The sequence below is a fragment of the Rattus norvegicus genome, chromosome 7, assembly GCF_021556685.1.
Source record: "Rattus norvegicus strain SHRSP/BbbUtx chromosome 7, alternate assembly SHRSP_T2T, whole genome shotgun sequence".
NCBI classification, from domain to species: Eukaryota; Metazoa; Chordata; class Mammalia; order Rodentia; family Muridae; genus Rattus; species Rattus norvegicus.
Window position 1 is genome coordinate 121754599 of NC_141540.1, and position 18855 is coordinate 121773453.

Sequence of the window (18855 nt, forward strand, 5' to 3'; positions counted from 1 at the left end):
CTCCTGTCATCTGAGTCTGGAGTCAGGGGCCTCAGATCCTATGAAGCACAGAGGCCTCCCCCACATTCGCCCTAAAGGGACTTGAGCATTAATTAGCCTTTCTATGGCAGCAATTAGAGCAGCCACCTAGAAGCAATGTGACAGGGTTCAGCCTCTACCAGCTATGACAGAAACCTCCATTCTGGAGTAGAGAGGAGTTTGTGCTCTCCTGTCAAAGCTGCAGCCACTGTTCGCCTAACCCAGTACGTTTGACTTTTTGGAACATTCCGGTCACTTTCTCCCTGACTGTATGCACTCTGGGAAATTTAGTTTCTCTTCTATATCTCTGTTTCTTCCATAAAGAATCATCCGACCTGGATTCATATTTTTAGGTGGATGGCCTCGAAGGGCAGGGAATGACTCACAAAGAGAGTTAAAGAAGTTGGCTGTAAAGGTTGCTGTTAAATTTGCTCAGCTCCAAGTGTTTGTAAGATTTTCTAAACACTTGGCAGTCTCTGCTGGACACTCCAGTGTTAGCCCAAAGAGCCTAACCCCTGAGCTAGAACCGTCCCGAATGTTCCTGGGGAAAAGTGCCCGGCCACTGACATCTCGGGAAGGGAATGGGTGCCCAGGCCTTGTCTGCCATCCTGGCCTGGCCCCCAGCCCCCATGCCTGCAGCAGCCCTTTCTACCCCATGCATTCTCTGCTCTGAAGTCCTTCCCTGCTGACAGGTAGCTCCACCCCACTGTGAGCCAGTCCCACACGGCCCCCATTTGGGTACAGCAGCAAACTTCCATGATTCAAGTTTCCCAAGCTAGAGAGAAACTTCTTGAAGGACATGAACAGAGAGAGAGAGAGAGAGAGAGAGAGAGAGAGAGAGAGAGAGAGAGAGAGAGAAGAGCAGTGGTCCATTGCTTCCCTGAAAGCAGTTAGCTGCCATTGCTTGGTTTTAGAATGCATGCCCCAAACCCTGACTCAGGGTCCCTGGCCTCCTCCCTTGAGTCACCGCTTCTCCATGTCCCTTCTCCCTCCGCGCCACCATCATGTGTCTCCAAGAATTCTTTTGCCCTGTCTTGCGATAGGTGGTTCCATGAAGGCCTCTCTCGACATCAGGCAGAAAACTTACTCATGGGCAAGGAAATTGGATTCTTCGTCATCAGGGCCAGTCAGAGTTCACCAGGAGACTTCTCCATCTCTGTCAGGTACTGGCTACTCCTAAACCCACCTTGATCCTTCTAATCCTGCTGAAGCTGGGAGATTATCCACTGATGAGAAACATGTGTCCTCAACAAATCCATACTTGGATTTCTGTTCAAAATGACCTGGGTCGTGGTCATTTAATTCCAGCACTCAAGAGGCAGAGCCAGGCTGATTTCTGTAAGTTCAAGGCCAGCCTGGTCTACATAGTGAGTTCCAGGACAGTCAAGGCTGCCTATTAAGAACAGTTGAAGAGAAAAAAGAACGGTGTGCGTTTATCTGCTTCTCCGTACTGCCCAGGTATTTTCAGAAAGCAAGTTGATCCGCGTTATGTGTGTGCTCTGAACAGCACCGGACACCCTGCAGACATCAAGGAGTGTCTGTGGAAGTAGGAGAGGAAGAAGGAAAGAGAACTCCCACTTGGCTATGGAAGTTTACATCTTAACCATTTCTGTTTCTGTCAATAGAGGGCTGAAGAAAGGCTGGAGAAGCAGAAATCCCAAGGTCGCTCTCCCCCAGCAAGGTCACAGCAAAGCAAAAACTGAAAAGAGCAGGGTAGAAATGAAGGAGGCCCCGGGTGAGGGGGATCAGAAAGAACTTTGACACTGTAACCCTTGTGTCTCACCTTCCAGGAAGTGACTCAGTCCAGACAGGGACGTGACACAGACCTGAACTGAGAAACCCTAGATCTGCATGCAGTGTGTGTGGTCAACGTGTCAAAGACTGCAAGTCAGACTTGGTGGCCATGTAATGCAAGAAATGCAGCTCTTAACAGAGGAGGCCAGAGCCTACCCAGGCCACACCCCCTGCCTGGTGAATTGACAGGCAGCACTACCATGCCTTAGTTGATAGGTTCTAAAGGTGTGAGGCTTTATTGCTTCCAGTGCAGAAATCTAATCTCTGGTGATAAACTGGCTGCTTTGTTATTTACAGAGAGAGAGAGAGAGAGAGAGAGAGAGAGAGAGAGAGAGAGAGAGACTTTTAAAGCATAGGCAGGAAGGACTAATAAACAGTGGGGCAGTTGTCTCTAGGCATGTGAACCTCAAGTGTGCCTGCAAATACCTTCGTCACCTTAATGTCACCAACCTTGACATCTTCTAAAACAAAAGAACACATATATGTAGAGTGTGTGTGTGTGTGTGTGTGTGTGTGTGTGTGGTGCTTGGGGCACATATGTGCACATGTGGAGGTCAGAAGATATGTTTAGGGACTTGAGGCTCTCCTTCTACCATAATGTGGATCCCAGAGACTGAACTCGGGGCATCAAGCTTGGTGGCAGGCACATTTACCCACTGTCTCAGTCACTCTTCTGTTGTGAAAAGACTCCATTACCGAGACGACTCTCACAAAGGAAAGCATGTAACTGGGGGCCGGCTTCCAGTTTCAGAGAGCGAGCCCACTATCATCACGGTGGGAAGCATGGCAGAGAGCAGGCAGACATGGTGCTGGAGAAGTAGTTGAGAGCTACATCCTGATCTGCAGGCCAAGACAGAGGGCTGGAAAGATGGCTCAGTGGTTAAGAGCACTGACTGCTCTTCCAGAGGTCCTGAGTTCAATTCCCAGCAACCACATGGTGGCTCACAACCATCTGTAATGAGATCCGATGCCCTCTTCTGGTATGTCTGAAGACAGCTACAGTGTACTCATATATAATAAATAATTCTAAAAAAATAAATAAACAAACAAACCCTATTTTAATTTTATATTTCGCTTGTTTGGTAAAATTTTGTGCGTATGAGTTTGGCATGTATGTCAGTATATCATGCGTATGAAGTGCCTATGGAAGCCAGAAAAGGGAGTTTGATCTCCAGAAACTGGAATCACAGGTGGTTGTCAGCCACCATATTGTTGCTGGGAATCCAACCCCAGTTCCCTGGAAGAGCAGCCTGTACTCTTAACCACTAAACCAACTCTCCAGCCCCAGTCAAGCCTGTGTTTAAGGGCCTCAGTCACAAACTGCACCGAGCGATTTGTTAGCCTGAAGTGTATCTTTTGGTGCCTTTGATTTTCAGAATCTTGACCTTGACATTTTCAGCTAGGAGTTATGGGTCATATTCTTGGACTGACATGAATTGTATACAATGTTTAGCCTAGACTTACTTCTCCCAGAGTTTTGCCTGGTACTGAGGCAAGGCAACTTCTTGTGATCATTAGAGTATTCTCCACACTATCTTTTGAAAACATGTACCAGACATCCCAAAGCAAAACCACTTTTATTTATTCGTCCAGATACCGTATGGCATGGACACGAAAGGTTAAGAGCCTGTGATGGTTCTCTTGCTTAGCCTTTGCTAAGTCACATCCCCCTCTTTACTCCTCAGTACCAGTAGGCCATCCTACATTATAGACACGGTGTCAAGCAGCAACGTGATGTCTCTTGGGATTGCTAAGAGGGACTGGTTGCATGATTATTATATACAAGAAATACTTCCTCCTGTATGAGTTGGGATGCTGTACCTTGAAGAAATGGCACTGTGAATATCCCAACTCCTAGGGAAGACTAGCAGTGATGGCCGTGTGTCAGTTTCTACCCCAAATCAGTTGGGTAGCTGTATATAAACTTTGACTTCTCTTGGCAATGAACAGAACCCAGATTAAAGAAGAGAATAAAGGCCAGAATCCCCATCCCCTCCAAGCACAAACCCCTAAACTATCCCTAGGAATCCCCTACTGACCTTCAGAGGAATCTCGACTCTCCAAAGCCCTTTACCTCTTGACCACTAGAACCAACCACTGACAGCACTGAGGCTCACACAGCTACAACACACCAACGCAAGTCTGTTTGGAAAACAAAACAAAACTTGATAGACAAGACTTAGCTGTGGAGAAAGACCAGAGCCGAGAGTAAAATCTAACCCCTTATTTTCATCAGACAGTTATTCCGATTTCTGCAGACCCGACTGGTAGCAAAAGGAACGGATGTAAAGGCAGTCAGCAAAATTACCCAGCACAGCTGGTTCAGACAGGGTGTTCTTCTTCAGGTTTGTTACCTATTGACCTTGACTAAGCCCTTGGGCCTCTCTCAGTCTCGGTATCCTCGCCTGTAAACCAGGAAAGGCCAAACTATCCTCAAGGTCTTTTCCAATTTCTGTACAGTGTGTTTCCTCCCAAAGTACAAACCCGTTATAGTCTTATTTATACAAAACATAAAGTAAACCCAGATCAAGACGATCTCATTGCATAGAGTGATTAATTCCTTAGGGGAAAGGGTAGCCTCTTACCCGCCGCTCAGCTCTAGACTTAAATGAGGTGGGTCGAGCCATTTCTAATAGCTGGGTCTTTTACAAAATCCTCTTCTGCAGAGGACAGGACTCTGCTATTGCCCTCTTTCAAATAAACATTATGAAAGGTCTCTGATTGCTTACTCCTTACTGGGAACGGATCTGGAGAGATGACTCAGTGGTTTAGAGCATAGAGTTCTGGCAAAAGATCCCAACCCCCACACCAGGGAGTTAACAACTGCCTATAACTCCAGCTCCAAGAGAAACAACTTCTGGCTTCCACAGGAACCTGCACACACATGGCAGTCACACAGACATATATGTAATTTAAAATAAGACAAAATTGTAAAGGCATTTGGAACATTTTCCTTTTCTTGACCTACCTTTTTCTACATATATTTATTTGTTCGTTTGTTTTGTGTGTGTGTGTGTGTGTGTGTGTGTGTGTGTGTGTGTGTGTGTGTGTGTCAGAGGACAACTTGGGGGAGGTGGTTCTTTCCTTCCACCTTGTGGGTTCTGTGGATCAAACTGGTTATTAGGGCTAACAAACACCTTTTACCTGCTAAGTCATTTCATGAGCCCCCCTTTCTTCTTTCAAATGTTGGTCTGGCACCCAAGACAGATTCTAGTTCGCCTGATCACCTTCTGTTGATGGACCCTCCCACTACTACTAGACCCTTCTGCTTCTAGAGCATGGTTCAGACTGCCTGTATATAGATTGCCTGCTGTAGAATGAGCAGCTCTTCTGTGGCGTGACGGGGCCACTGGCCTCTTAAATTCTCAGCAGCTAATTGCCTACATGAGACCTACCTGAGATGGTGGGCTCATGTTCCATCATGAAACGGGGAGAAGATCATAAGGCTATAAAGGCAGTTAATAGAGGCTGAGGGAAAGAAACATTCTCTTCCGTGGTATGTTGTTTGTGGTACCATAAGTATCTCTAAACTCTTTGGTTGACAAAGACAGACTAGAGTGGAATCATTACTTCATTCTGTCATTGGTGCCCTGTCTAGGTGAAACAGATGCTTATGTCATTCCCTGACCCCAAAAAAATGTTCACAAGATGCCTGTCCAAACAGAACTTCCCCAACCCTGGGTGCAAACAGAACCCTCAGCAGGGGTATTGTTTCCATGCAACATACAACTTGAGTTTGCTTGATCTCCAGGCATGAGGACGATGTTCAGCACTTCAAAGTCATGCGAGACACCAAGGGCAATTACTTCCTGTGGACTGAGAAGTTCCCATCCCTAAATAAGCTGGTGGACTACTACCGGACAACTTCCATCTCCAAACAGAAGCAGATCTTCCTTCGGGATGGAACCCAAGATCAGCAGGTACGCCTTAGGTTCAGATAGACTCCAGGCCAGAGATTTTAGGTAGCCTGAATTCCTGTCTAAGACACACACACGCGCGCGCGCACACACACACACACACACACACACACACACACACACACACACACGAGAAAAAGGAAAAGAAAAGAAAAGTATTCTGATCCAGCCGAGAGCTGATCCCAGCAGTCAGATCTCAGGTTTAATCCGAGCTGAACACTTCCTAACACCTCCTAGCTGTGTGGCTTTAGAAGGCCCTCAGATCCTGTTTCCTCATCCTTTAAGACAGCATAAACACAGGGTTCAGGAGGTTATGAGCATAAGAATCTGATGTCTCCCAATCTCTCCCATTACTCCTAACCACACGTTACAAAAGACTGTAGATGTTGGCTCACATTGCGGATGCTGTCGTCTAGTTCTTTGTGGGTCTTACACGAGTGTTCTCAGCCCAGGTCTGGGGTTGCTCAAGGGTCAGGACAGCAGTAGTACTACAGAGTAGCCTAGGGGCCAGGTGTAAAGCACCAGGCAGTTTCCTGGTGGCCTCGAGGAGAACAGGGACTGCATAGGTTTAATCCTGACTTCATTCCTAACTACCTGTGTCACCTGATCAAGTTCAGAACACTTTCTGAGGCCTGCAGAGGTGACTTGCTGCTCTTCTAGAGGACCCGAGTTTAATTCCCAGCCTCACGTCACACGGCTCGCAACCACCAGGAGTTCTAGGTCCAGTGGATCTGATGCCCCATTCAGGTCTCCTTGGGCATCTTCACACATATAGTACACATATACACAGACATGTACCACAAATAAAATAACTTTCTGAAGCTGGGTACGATGGTACATGACCATAGCCAGCACTTAGGAGGTGGAAGCAGGAGGGTTGCAAGTTCAAGACCAGCCTGGGCTACATAGTGAGCTATGGCAAGCTAGACACTGCCAATAAACAAACAAACAGCATACGAACAAACAAAAAGACACTTTCTGAGCATATGTTTCTCAGCATGGAAAGCACAATAGTGTCTCTCTCGCTGGGCCCTTGTAAAGACTGAGGATGCTGTAACCACAGGCTCTGCCGCAGAATCTGGTCCACAGCAGGCAGGGACCAAAGAAGTTACCAGGTCGCACAAGGGCGCCCACACACATGCGTGCAGGTGTGCGCACAGACAAACTGTTTTTCAAAGAAAGGAACACAGGCACAATCAAGGAAGGAGCCTTGAGTGGCCGATCTGGAATCCCGGGGACAGGCGGTTTGAAAAGGACACGCGTGCTTTTGGGGAAGTAAGCCCGCCCTTCCAAGTCACCAGCTGTTCTCAAGGCTGGGGTGTTGGAGTCCTTAGAGAAGAGGGCGTTCCCAACCGGAGCACACAGAAGTTCAGGAAAGAAAATAAAGGTCAGTGGAGATCTCCTGGTTTACTCTAACCAGGAAACAGACAGAAGTATTAACTCAGTAGGATGCGGTGCTCAGAGATAAGAAAGGCAGTATAAAGTTTTGTTAAACTGGCTTAAACGAGCTAATATTTGCACAGCGCTAGTATTTACGGAGCCCAAGGCTCTGTGCAGTTGTTTGTTAAATAAAAAATGACAATAAAGTATTTCTGCTCTGTGAGCTGTCAAGTGTGAAACAGAGAGACCTGGTTCCTTCCTGGCACATGGGGCACCAGCCTTGGTTTCCATGGTTCTGCCAGAAAGTTGCTGTCTGGGGTGGCTGTCACCAGGCTGTAAATGACAGCTCCAGGCGATGCAAAGTCAAGAGCAGAGATATCTGGAGGGTAGGATGTCCGGCAGTTTGGCAACAGGTGACCACATGCGGATTATTGGTCACCTGATCTTGGTTGGCCTTTGCTTTCTCTTCTGAACCCCTGTGTGCTCATGTCCTCTCATGATTGTAATATGCCAGTCCTGAAAACAGCTATGGCCTGGGAGAGAGCACGTGTGTCCTTTTCAAACCACCTATCCGTCTGTCAAATAGAATAGTTAAGCTTGACTACAGAGAGAAAAACAAACCCAGACCAAATGGATTGGGCAGAGACCACATGGAAACCGTTAGATTGTCAACCAGAGGCCTGAACTTCCTCAAGTAGGGAAGACTTGAGAATTCGGAGGCCACTTTTAATAAAGAGGACGTCTAAACCTTTGATTTTCTTTAGGATCTACCACCACCACACAGTGAGTGCCAGAAGAGAGACAGGAATGGGAGAGCTAGGGAAAGGATGAGTCTGGATCTCCTGTTTTCTCTCCCAGGGTCACCGGGGCAACAGCCTGGACAGGAGAACCCAGGGAGGCCCTCCCAGGGAGGTTCCAAGTGGGACCGCAGGAGAAGAAATCCGACCCTTGATGAACCGGAAGCTGTCAGACCACCTTCCTCTGGGTACCCAGCAGTTCCACCCGCACCAGCAACTGCCCCCCCAGTTCCCACCAGGGCCCCAGCCCCCTCCACAGCAGCGCTATCTGCAGCATTTTCACCAGGTATTTGAAGAGAAGGAAGGGACAAGGGCAAAGAGCGAAGGCTGGATAGTGAGCTCCAAGTTCATGAAGAGACGCTGTGTCAAAACACGGAGACGGAAAGATATTGACTCCCGGGGCCCATCCCCCAACACACACACACACTCTCTCTCTCTCTCTCTCTCTCTCTCTCTCTCTCTCTCTCTCTCTCTCTCTCTCCCCCCCCCCAAGACTAATTCTCCTGTCAGCAGCATTTCAATTCCTGCCCCTTAACCTGTAAGAAGAAAAACGGATTAACACCTGCACAGCCTTGATTGTTTATCTACCTCTGCCTGTTCCAGAAGGGAATTGCAAGAGGCTTACAGAGATGGACAATACAACATGATAACATTGGTCTACATTCTTCCACTGGGCACGCAGTCCTTTGTAAGCTGCCTCTATCTACTTTCCCAGGCCCATATCCTGCTACCAACCCCTGCTACCGAGCAAACACGCAATCCAGCAAACAGCACCACACTTTGTCATTGGCATGGTTCAGTGCATTTTCTCTCTCTCTGTCTGATGAGTCTTTCCTGGCCCAGGCATCACCTCTTCCCAGATGCCTTCCATGATCTACCCAGGCACACCTCTTCCTGGATGCCTTCCATGATCTAACTGGGCACCCCTGGACACTTTTGTTCCTGTTCACCTAGCACATCACTGTATATGGTTCTTCCTCTAAACCAGTAAACGTTCCTGATTTTTTTTATTTGTAAATAGGAAAAGAACCATACAAGCTAGGTACGGCAATGCATGCCTACAATCACCACATTTAGGAGACTGAGGCAGGAGGATTAAAAGCCCAACTCTAGCCTGGGCTACATAGTGAGTCCAAGGTCAGCCTGAGCTACAAAGCAAGACCCTGTCTTAAGATTAAAAGAAAAAAACTAGGGCTGGAGAGATGACTTAATGGATAAAGTGTTTGCTAGGCAAACCAGAGGGCCTGAGATCAGATTCGCAGCACCCACAAAAAAGCTAGCATCGGGGTGCATCCTTAACCTCACTGCTGAGGCAGATCCCAGGAACTCACTGGCCAACCAGTCTAGCTGAATCAGTGAGTTTCAGGTTCAGAAAAGACCCTTCAAGTAGACAGAGAGTGACAGAGGATACCCCCCATGTCACCCTCAGGCCTCTACACTCACACATATACATAGACTAATGATGATGATGGTGATGATGATGATGGTGATGGTGGTGGTGGTGGTGGTGGTGGTGGTGGTGGTGGTGGTGGTGGTGGTGGTGGTAGTGATAATGATGATGGTGATGATGGATGGATGGATTGCAATCCTGAGGCCTAGGTAAACACGACTCCCCAAATTACTGCTATTTCATTGAATAAATGGAGGCCATCATCTTTGCCTTCAGAGTCCAAGATCCCTTCAGATTCCCCCTTGTGCCCTTTCCAAGATGAAGGATGATGATCACAAGTCTTCTTGGGTGTTAATTCTGTAGACAGCACCCCAAGCAAGGCACAGGGTAGGGTAGTCTGTGACAGCCACCCCTACCGATCTTGCACCGGCCCTCCCTTACCTGTCTCTAGGACCGTCGTGGAGGCAGCCTGGACATAAACGATGGACACCTCGGCATTGGCAGTGAGATGAATGCCACCCTGATGCACCGGAGACATACAGACCCCGTACAACTCCAGGCGGCAGGGGTGAGTGAGTAGAGAGTGGGAGGAGGTGTCTCCAGAGAGGGTTTATTTAACCTGGCTCACCCAGGACGCTGTTTTCAAACTTTCTGTTGAGGTTTCACCCTGTTCTCCCTCCTTTGGCAGTGGGGGATGGGTCAGCTTTATCCCTGTGATCCGGTACACATGGTCTCAGGACCTCCTCAGTGATAGGGTGCTTACTTAACATATCTGAAGCCCCAGCTTCCACCCCCCTACCACAATAGCAGAACAAGACCATATCAAGAGCAAAGGTAGTAAATCCCAGGAACTTAGTGCCCAGGGCTGCGCATGCCAGGTCTGCTTTAGATCTCGGTGTGGTCAGCCTTTCAGAAGGGCTTAGAGGACTCAGGATAGATCTAGAAGCTCACAGTTCCTCTGTGTAACAGTTGTACCAAAGACCAGCCTAGTGAGCTCATCAGAATGTTTCCTGTTTCCCTTACAGCGAGTGCGCTGGGCCAGGGCACTCTATGACTTTGAGGCCCTGGAGGAAGATGAGCTGGGGCTCAGAAGTGGAGAGGTGGTCGAAGTCCTGGACAGCTCCAACCCGTCTTGGTGGACCGGCCGCCTGCACAACAAACTGGGTCTCTTCCCTGCCAACTATGTGGCCCCCATGATGCGATGAGTCATGCTGGGAGGCTTAGGGGCTTTTCGTCTGAAGCCTCCTGCAAGATGGAGGCAAGGGGGAAAAGCTGAACTCAATAACTACACATACATGCATACATGTGCATGTGTGCACCTGTGTACACACAACATGTATATGTACGCCTATGTCTACACACAACAGTTTATAATAGTAATTTATTGGCAGGCAGGGTTGGCTCGTTGACCGGCGTGAGAAGGAACTCAGGTGGAGAGGGGGGCATTTTGCCTGACTCTTCTCTGTGTGAGAGGGCAGCGGGGAGCTGGGAGCAGGGGAGGGAATCGTCTTTTCCCAGCCCTTGAACTTTCACCGGCTTCTTTCCTGGCTTGGGAATTGTCTAAGAGAGCAAGCAGCTAAGCAGAGATTACACCCCAGGGATGAACGTACAGCATGGGGCTGGGCTGGGCAGGGCATGTTAGGTAGTTCACCTGGCCCTGTCCACTTACAGGGCAGTTCTCCTCTTCTGCCCAGAGCAGGGGCTGTGCCCTGAGAATTAAAGTGTAGCAGATGCAGGGCTCTAGGCACCAAGCAAGTCTGAGCAGGGAGGCGGCAAGGGTGTGGTTGGGAGGCTCCGCTTGGTGTGGGAGAGCCCTACAAGCTCAGGCCTAGTCGATGACTGGCTGGGACTTTTACTTTCCATCAGAGACTGTCCCTTGGGTAATCCTCTTCCTCCATGGCTGACAAGAGAGTTAGAACACAGGAACACTGCAGAACCTAGTGCTAGGGAACACACAGGGGTTCTCCACAGGCCCCTGTGGCTTACTTGAATGCAGTTTCTGTTTCCCCAAGCTGCAAAGAAAACTGCAGCCTAAATTCTTCGAAGTGCTTGGAGAAGGCTTGGCTGAGAATGTGGGATGTGTCAGCAGCCTCACTCTGTGGTAACAACAGTGTCTCTGTGGAGCTCAATTGGGTTTTGCTCCTGGTTTTCGGTGGTTGTGCCAGTGGACGAGAGGGAAGCCAAGAGCACTGACTGCAGATCGATAGCTAGACTGACAGACTGACTCTAACCCTCACTGGAGCTTCATGGAAACGAGTTTCCTCTTCTGTTTGAGTGCTAGGCCTCCCCTAGCCTCCCTCCACCTAGGAAAAGGAACCCCACTGCCGTTGTCCCTCTGTCACCTTAAACTAGAATTGTGTGTCCTGGCGCCCAACCTCGGAAATAAAGCACAGAGAAGGACATGAGAAGAAGCTCGGTGCTTTTGTGGAGCCTAGAAGATGTCAGAGCAGAAGGCATTTACAAGGGTGTCGGTGTAGTCACATTCGGATGTGTGTATGTTCTCCGATAGGAGAGGAAGAGCTGGGGCGAAAGCGATGGGGGGAGCGTATGTGACAGAGGGGGCCTGTCTCCATGTCCTCCCCTGCTTTAGGGAGGGACTGGAGGGCATCTGTTACTGAGGGAGACAAAAGAACAGTCTGTGACTCACGAGTCACTGCAGTGTAGCATACACTCCGTCCCTTGTGACTCTGATTCAACAATCCTCTGATCCCTGGGCTCCCTTTAGAGAAAGAGAGGGACCAGGAGGGGAGAGAACATAGCCTGGAGGTTCAGGGAAGCAGCGCAGGAGTGAGGAGCAGCTGCAGCCCCGGGATGGGAAAGCAGGGAATGTTGTCAGAAGATGGGTGACAGGGAGGGGGGCGGCATCAAGTGGGGCAGTGAGAGCAGGCATGGGCAGCTGGTACAGAAAGAAGCCTCCCCATCCCACCCCCTACCCCCAGTGTAGGTGAGGAAAGAGTGCATCGCAGGGAGGCAAAGAGCAGAGGAGGCGCCAAGAGGAAAAATGAGACCGGAAGCTGAGGCAAAGTGGGCCTGATCAGCAAGCTTGGTAGTAGGTGATGTGATACATTACAGTAAATAAACGCCAAAAGTGGTGTTTGGCTTTACAGTATTTGCAAACCATATGCTTTAAACAGCCCACAAACTTCATCCATTTGGCTGATTCTGTGGGAGGAGCAGCCCAGGCTGAGGCAGAGATGACTAGCTTGGTTCTGGTCTAGTTACTATGCCTGAAACACTCGTATGAGAATACAGTAATAAAGTTTTGCCAGTCTGGATCTGGTGTCCATGGGGCACAGCCCTAGGAGAAGGGGGTACTTCCTACTTTGGGGCAGCAGGGGTGATAGGCTTGAAACAGAGTTTCTAAAACCCCTGGAACGGGCTCCTGCTAGAAGCTCTCCTGGTGGGAGAAGGTAGGAGAAATGTTTACTGAGGTATTATCTTCAGCAGGGCTCAATTCAGAAGGAAACAGGAGTCACCCAAACCACTGAGGGAGACCAAGGACTCATAAGGAACTGAGTCAAGAAGACCAAACTGTCTACCTGGGGCTCAAATCTCCTTGGCTTCTGCTACTGCCACTGTGTATGTGGGGGGCATGAGGCATCATACCCCCAACTCTTATCTCTTATCTACTTTCTACATGCCAGCCTCTCAGAGGCAAGGGAGTGTGTCCACCCAGTGCTTCTCTCTGGCTGCACAGCCAACTGCCAGCACATAATCTCTGATTATGGCCGCCACACCTTAGGTGCGACCTCATGACATCTGAGCAGAGAGCTTCCAGAGAAGAGCCAGTTCCTGTTGGACCAGTTAGGGTTTCCTCCCCACTTGCTGGAAATTACTTCATTTGGAATATCCAGCAGCTACCGTGGCCCACTCACCACTAGATGGTCTCGGGCTGATCTAAGGAAATACTTCTCAAAATCTCAAGTGCCTGAGTGTTGTCTGGGGACCGTGTTAAGATGCGGGTTCTGACTCAGCCTTACAAGCTAACAAGCTCCCAGGTGCTTTGATCAGCAAGGGCTTCGGCCTCACAGACCTAATTGGATTCTTTTTCTGGGGATATTCAGCCACTGCTCTTTGTTGCTAGCGAATAAGTCACTTTGGCTTTGGGACAGGCACAACTCATTACTGTCTTTATGACATCATTTCTGTTTGGTGGCCGGTGACTTCTTTTTGCATCTTCATCAGGAATCAGAAATTTTCCAAGTGACAGGCATTTGGCTGGAGACTCCAACAGGAATTCCCGACTAGAAATCACTTTAACAGGAGCAGAAGCTGTAGTAGGTGCAGAAGCCTTCTCCGGAAATCCTGAAGGAGAAAAATCAATGCCCATCACTTTGGACTCTGGGCAAGGCAGGGGGGCATCACTAGATCTCAGCTCACAACCCACACAGGGGACCGATTGGCCTGGTCAAAATAATTGCATAGCACAATTATTTTGTCTAGTTTCGACGTGACTATCTGTAAGACGAGAGTGTGAAGAAGATCTAACACTGCAATTCTTTAAAACAAATTTATTTTTGTTATTGTTTTTCAAGTCCTTCCACTTCATCTCCCAGCCACGGCACCCTTCCGTCTCCCATAGCAACTGCACTGTCCTCTGTGCTTGCTGCCCTGCATTCCTTCCTGTGCCTGATACACTCTCCACTCAGACATCAAGGCAATCTTTGGTCAGACAAACCCAATCACACCACTTTTTTCTTCACAGGCACTTAGCCTTGAACCTAAAATCCCAACTCAGTCCTACAAGGTCTGGCCCCTTCAGGATCTTCTCTCCAACCTTCTCTTGCTTTCATACCCTTTCTCCACTGTCCTTCCTCCAGATGGCTAAGAACCTTCGGGGGAGAGGGTTCATAATTGTGGGTCCCTCCCAGGGTGCACATCCTGTGCTTTCCATCTGACTGCTGTTCAGACTTGGGTTTACACGTCACTTCCTCTCATAACCACAATGTGAAATAAAATATCTCTTTAGATTACCTCTCGAGTCCCATGCTTTTCTTGAACACCATATGCACTAGATTGAGTGGTGGGACCTCTCATTCAATTGAGGCTGTATGCTTCTTGGGGTGGGGATTGTTGTGTTTTGTAGATGCTGTATGTTTATAGCACATGGGGAAGGTATCAGTACATATGTGTGTAATGAATGATGTTGTGTTCTTCCAAGGTGAAAACCTTCATCTTGGAGGGAAACTCAGGCATAAAATGAGAAAAGGGGGGTGAGACAAGACGTTCTAAAGGGAGGTGAAACACTTTATCTTACAAGGAAAAGAAGTTAAAACAGGAAGTAAAAACTCAAAATACCTTCAGGAAGTCCCTGAAACTGACTAGATTAACTAGGCCACTCTCTCCACAGTAGTATATAAGCAGAAAAGACAGCTATAATGCTTAGAAGAATCTGAAACAAAGCAACCTAGATTAAGCAAAGACCAGCCAAAAGCCCGGAAAAAAAAAAAAGAGAGAGAGACCAGCTAAACTGCCTGGAAGAGACTCAGACCAATCGAGCCACCAGAAAGGACACTCTCCAACCTGTTGAGCTACCTGAAGGTTGTGCAGTGAACTCTGTTTCCGGTTTTCAGGAGCTATCACCCATGTTGGGGTGGGGTTGGCTCCTGTAAGTTATCCCTACCCTTGCCCCTGTAAGTAACCTCAGTAAACTCATTGCTTTAACACACTGGATGTTGGTGGTATCTATACTTTGGCCTATCACTGGTTCCCTGTCTGGTTGAGTAGACATTTGTTCATGTCTTCCCGGAATAGTCAGACAACAATGAACAAGTAGTAGGTGCCCAATCTTGTCTATTCATTCACCCCAAGTGCCTGAAGCTTGCCAGACCTACAGGTGCAAACAAAGGGGTTTTCCATGTGACGTTCATGTGGTTGAAGCTTTTACAACTTCCCTCAGATTCTCCTCTGGGTACTTCTAGAGTTCCTGGGTACTTACAGAGTCCTGTTCCGTCTGCTCCTGTTCATCGTGCCATGCATCCTCCACTGACTATGTTTTGGATCACCCCGATCACATGTGCCTGATGGTGAAATGGTGTGATCCTTTAGGCTATGGAATCAGCCCTGGGGATCCATGTGGGCTGAAGAATGGCCCATGCCCAGTTCTAAAAGTATACCACAGCTGGGCTGGGTCCCTCACAGTCTCCCATGAGCTGGTTGTGCTTCTCACCTGAGCCTATTAGACGGAACAGGAATGCCAACCTTCCCCTCTCTCCATCTTGTGCGCTCTCCCTCCTTGGTGCACATTGCTTCTTCGGGTGGAGAGAACTGCCCCATGCTGCTTCATCTGTGCACATAGGGGCCAGTGCATAGCACAGTTTTATGTTGGAGCTTGGCCACAGTTAGGTCATTAAATCAGCAAGTGTTTATGTAGCATCTCTTGGGGTCTGATGAGATCAGCCCCAGAGTTCCTCGATCTCTTCTCCCTACTCTGTCCAATCCACGGCTCCCCCACAGCTGCCTCATTTTTCACTTTATTCCCAGTAGCTACACTGGTCTCTGCTCTGGCTCCCTTGCTTCCTATCCGACCTAGACCCCCACTGATCTAGCCTCCAATGGCTGCCAGACAGAGCTTATGAACATGTAAAGCAGATGACATTAGGCTCTTGTGCAGATCCTTCAGGGGCTCCTGTAGCTCTCAGTCTCAAGTCCTTAGCATTCCACCCAAGGCATTTGTCATCGGCCTGCTGCATATTTGTTCAGTCACGTCCCCAGCTCTCCTCTCCTGAGCCTTCTCAATCAGCCCCACTGAGGTCCCAGGATGAGTCATCCTATCTCCAGCCTCTGACTTTCCCACCTCCTGTCCCTTTTGGTTGGACTGTCTTTTTCCCACTTTGTCGTTCACTGTTTTTGTTCTTTAGAATGATGATAAATTAGTCCTGCAACTGTTCTGTTCAGTGTGGTGGCCACACACTATGTGTCGCTATTAGATACTTGGCTGTTGTACTGTTTTGAAGATTTATGCATGTATGTATGTAAATAAGTGCTCTATTTGCATGTGTGCTTGCATGACAAAAGAGGGCATCAGATCCCATTACAGATGGCTGTGAGCCACCGTGTGGTTGCTGGGAATTGAACTCAGGACCTCTGGAAGAGCAGCCAGTGCTCTTAACCACTGAGCCATCTCTCCAGCCCCTGGTTATTATGTTTTAAAATTTTTATTTAATTGGTTTGTCTGAAAGGGCCTTGAGTTGGATATGTAGCAGGGGATGACCTTGAAATTCTGGTCCTCCATTTCTCAAGTGCTGGGACTATACCCATGTGCCACCACACCCAGCTCACAACTGATACTTTAAACCAAGTGAATGCAATAGACTTTCGTGGTGAGTGGCTACCTTACTAGGACGGACGAATGGGTCCACCCTGCTCTGCTTCTGTCCCAGTACCCAAAACACTAAGCTATAGTGGATGATTTGTTGACTTGCCTCCACACCTAGATTGGATAGTTCAAGGCAAACAGATCACAGATCAGCGTGTGGCTGATACATGAACGCAGGCTCTGCTGGTAGGGCAAGCAGCTCTGAGAGAAAAACACTGATTAGTGTTCGCTCCCAATTCTGTGATATAGAATCTGCGGGTCAGAAGAACGGGAAGAGAAGCACAGCCTTCAAGAAAATCTTTGCCAAAGACAATGTAGGGAGGGAGAAACCAGAAAAGGCAATAACATATCTACAGTTTTGTATAAAGGATCTTATTTAAATTTTAATATTATATTTATATATACTATGAAGGCTAAAGGGAAAACTGTGTGTCAGGAGGCAAGAGAGCAGCAGGAGGGGCAGAGAGGGAAAGGGGAGGAGCGTGGAAAAAGGAATAAGAACTCAGTGTAAAGATATGTATGAATGAAGATGTCACAACAAAGCCAAAACAGCAAAACCTTTTCGAGTGATAAAATAAAAGTAAAAGGGTCAGTTTGCTAAGGGTCGCAGGGGGTGGAGGAATGATTGGACCAAACACGAGTACCCTCTAGGACAGGTCAACTACTCTGTGTGGTATACAGAGTAGGTACATATCTGTTTTGTGAAACCATGGAAACGACAGCAGCAAGTGTGACCCCTGACATTAGCTGTGGACTTCGGGTGACAATGCTTCAGTACAAATCCATCAATTACAGAAAACACACCACTCTGTCACTGGCTGTTGAAACTAGGGGAGGCCATGCATGCCCTCTGGGGAGCTCTGTATCTCCTGTTATGCTGTGAGCCTAAAATCGCTGAAAAGAAAATTCTACAGATAGATAGATAGATAGATAGATAGATAGATAGATAGATAGATAGATAGATAGATAGATAGATATCTGTCACCGTGGAGGACTTCACTGAGCTTGCAGTGGGGAAGAGACGTGTGTTTGGTTGGTTCTGGGGAACAAATGGAAACCCACTGCAGGATGACCTCATTCCTGTTCCAGTAGAGCATCCTAGGCGTGGGAAGGTGTGGAAGGGATGTCAGATGTGCAAGAGGCTGGGCATGCAGCTGCAGGTAGACCATGGATCTAGCCTGGAGATAAAAGACTGGGGAGTCGGTCCTATCTTAGATGTATTCAGAAAGACACATGATCAGTGATTTTTACCTGGGGATGTTTGCTTGTTTGTTTGTTTCAAGACCTGTCCCAGGCATCTACCGAGAGCCCCACTCAGTCTCAACCTGAGATGGCGATCATGGAGCCTGGACCGGAAGCACTTTAAACACAGGTTGCCATATCTACCTGAATGAGGAGTCTAAGAGTGGGCAATGCCTAGCTTGCTTGCTTCACGGGTACAACGGTGCCATCCCCTGATCCCTTGAGCATCAGCGCCATCTCCTCTCAGTGGCTGTTGCAATTCCCAGTATGGCAGGCAGACATGGCAATGTCTGGTGAAGAAGAGCTCCTCCCCACCCCACCCCCAAGTTTAATTAGTGGAATAAACCTACCCAGAAGTTCTCAGCAGCCATCTTCCCAGATGCCACGGGCAACACCGGATGCCACTCCTCAACCCGACACGTCCAAGAGAGTGAGCCAACCATCACTGGCTTAGCCTTTAGAGAGAGATCCTATAGAAGGCAGAACCCGGGAGCCCACGGGGAGGAGATGCAGGTGGGTGGTGTGGAGGATGACTACTGAGATCAGGTACACAGGAAATATTAGAGGAAGAACCAGCTTGTTTATGACCAGCAGGCCATCCCATAAACATTTTCTTGGCACAATAAAGGGTTAAGAAGGAGGCTGAGTGATTAGCCCTCAGCTTCCCTGAAAATGAAGCGTCAACACAGATGTCTATAGCCGTCCACCAGCCTTTCTCGATGGACTCCTTCATCCGCACTAATTCAACAGAATCAGCGCTGCACTCGGGGAGGGGGATTTGTGTCTGCTCCGTGGACAAGGTCCGGGCTAGCCTGGACTATGCCGTCGCATTCTGCTGACCCCGGTGTGAAATCCCTTTACCTAGGTGCTTCCAGTTAGCCCTCTGTGCAGGTCATCTGTGGCCATCCCATTTCTCTACTTCTGAATTCCCCAGGGGAGGCAGCAAGTGGCGTCTCATTCCCCAGCTCTGACCTGGTTATGGGGAGTTGCTAGGAAACT

General features: G+C 48.5%; 1 protein-coding gene and 1 long non-coding RNA gene across 5 annotated transcripts in view; one reads left to right on the forward strand and one right to left on the reverse strand.

Moving 5' to 3' along the window:
- Positions 1-14964, forward strand: part of Grap2 (GRB2-related adaptor protein 2) — a 78393-nt gene extending 63429 nt beyond the window's left edge. The window contains exons 4-8 of one of the 4 annotated variants that reach the window (XR_015624329.1): positions 1062-1181; positions 5564-5732; positions 7968-8594; positions 9748-9864; positions 10322-14269. Coding sequence is in view for 2 of the 4 variants with exons in the window: in NM_001034944.1 (NP_001030116.1) it covers positions 1062-1181; positions 5564-5732; positions 7968-8192; positions 9748-9864; positions 10322-10501 (811 nt within the window). In the remaining 2 variants the exon portion in view is untranslated. 4 annotated transcript variants of the gene reach the window in all.
- Positions 12312-18855, reverse strand: LOC148004890 (uncharacterized). The gene is made up of 2 exons (XR_015625772.1): positions 18207-18855; positions 12312-13601 (listed from the first exon to the last, which is right to left on the reverse strand). It is a non-coding gene; the product is annotated as an uncharacterized LOC148004890 (long non-coding RNA).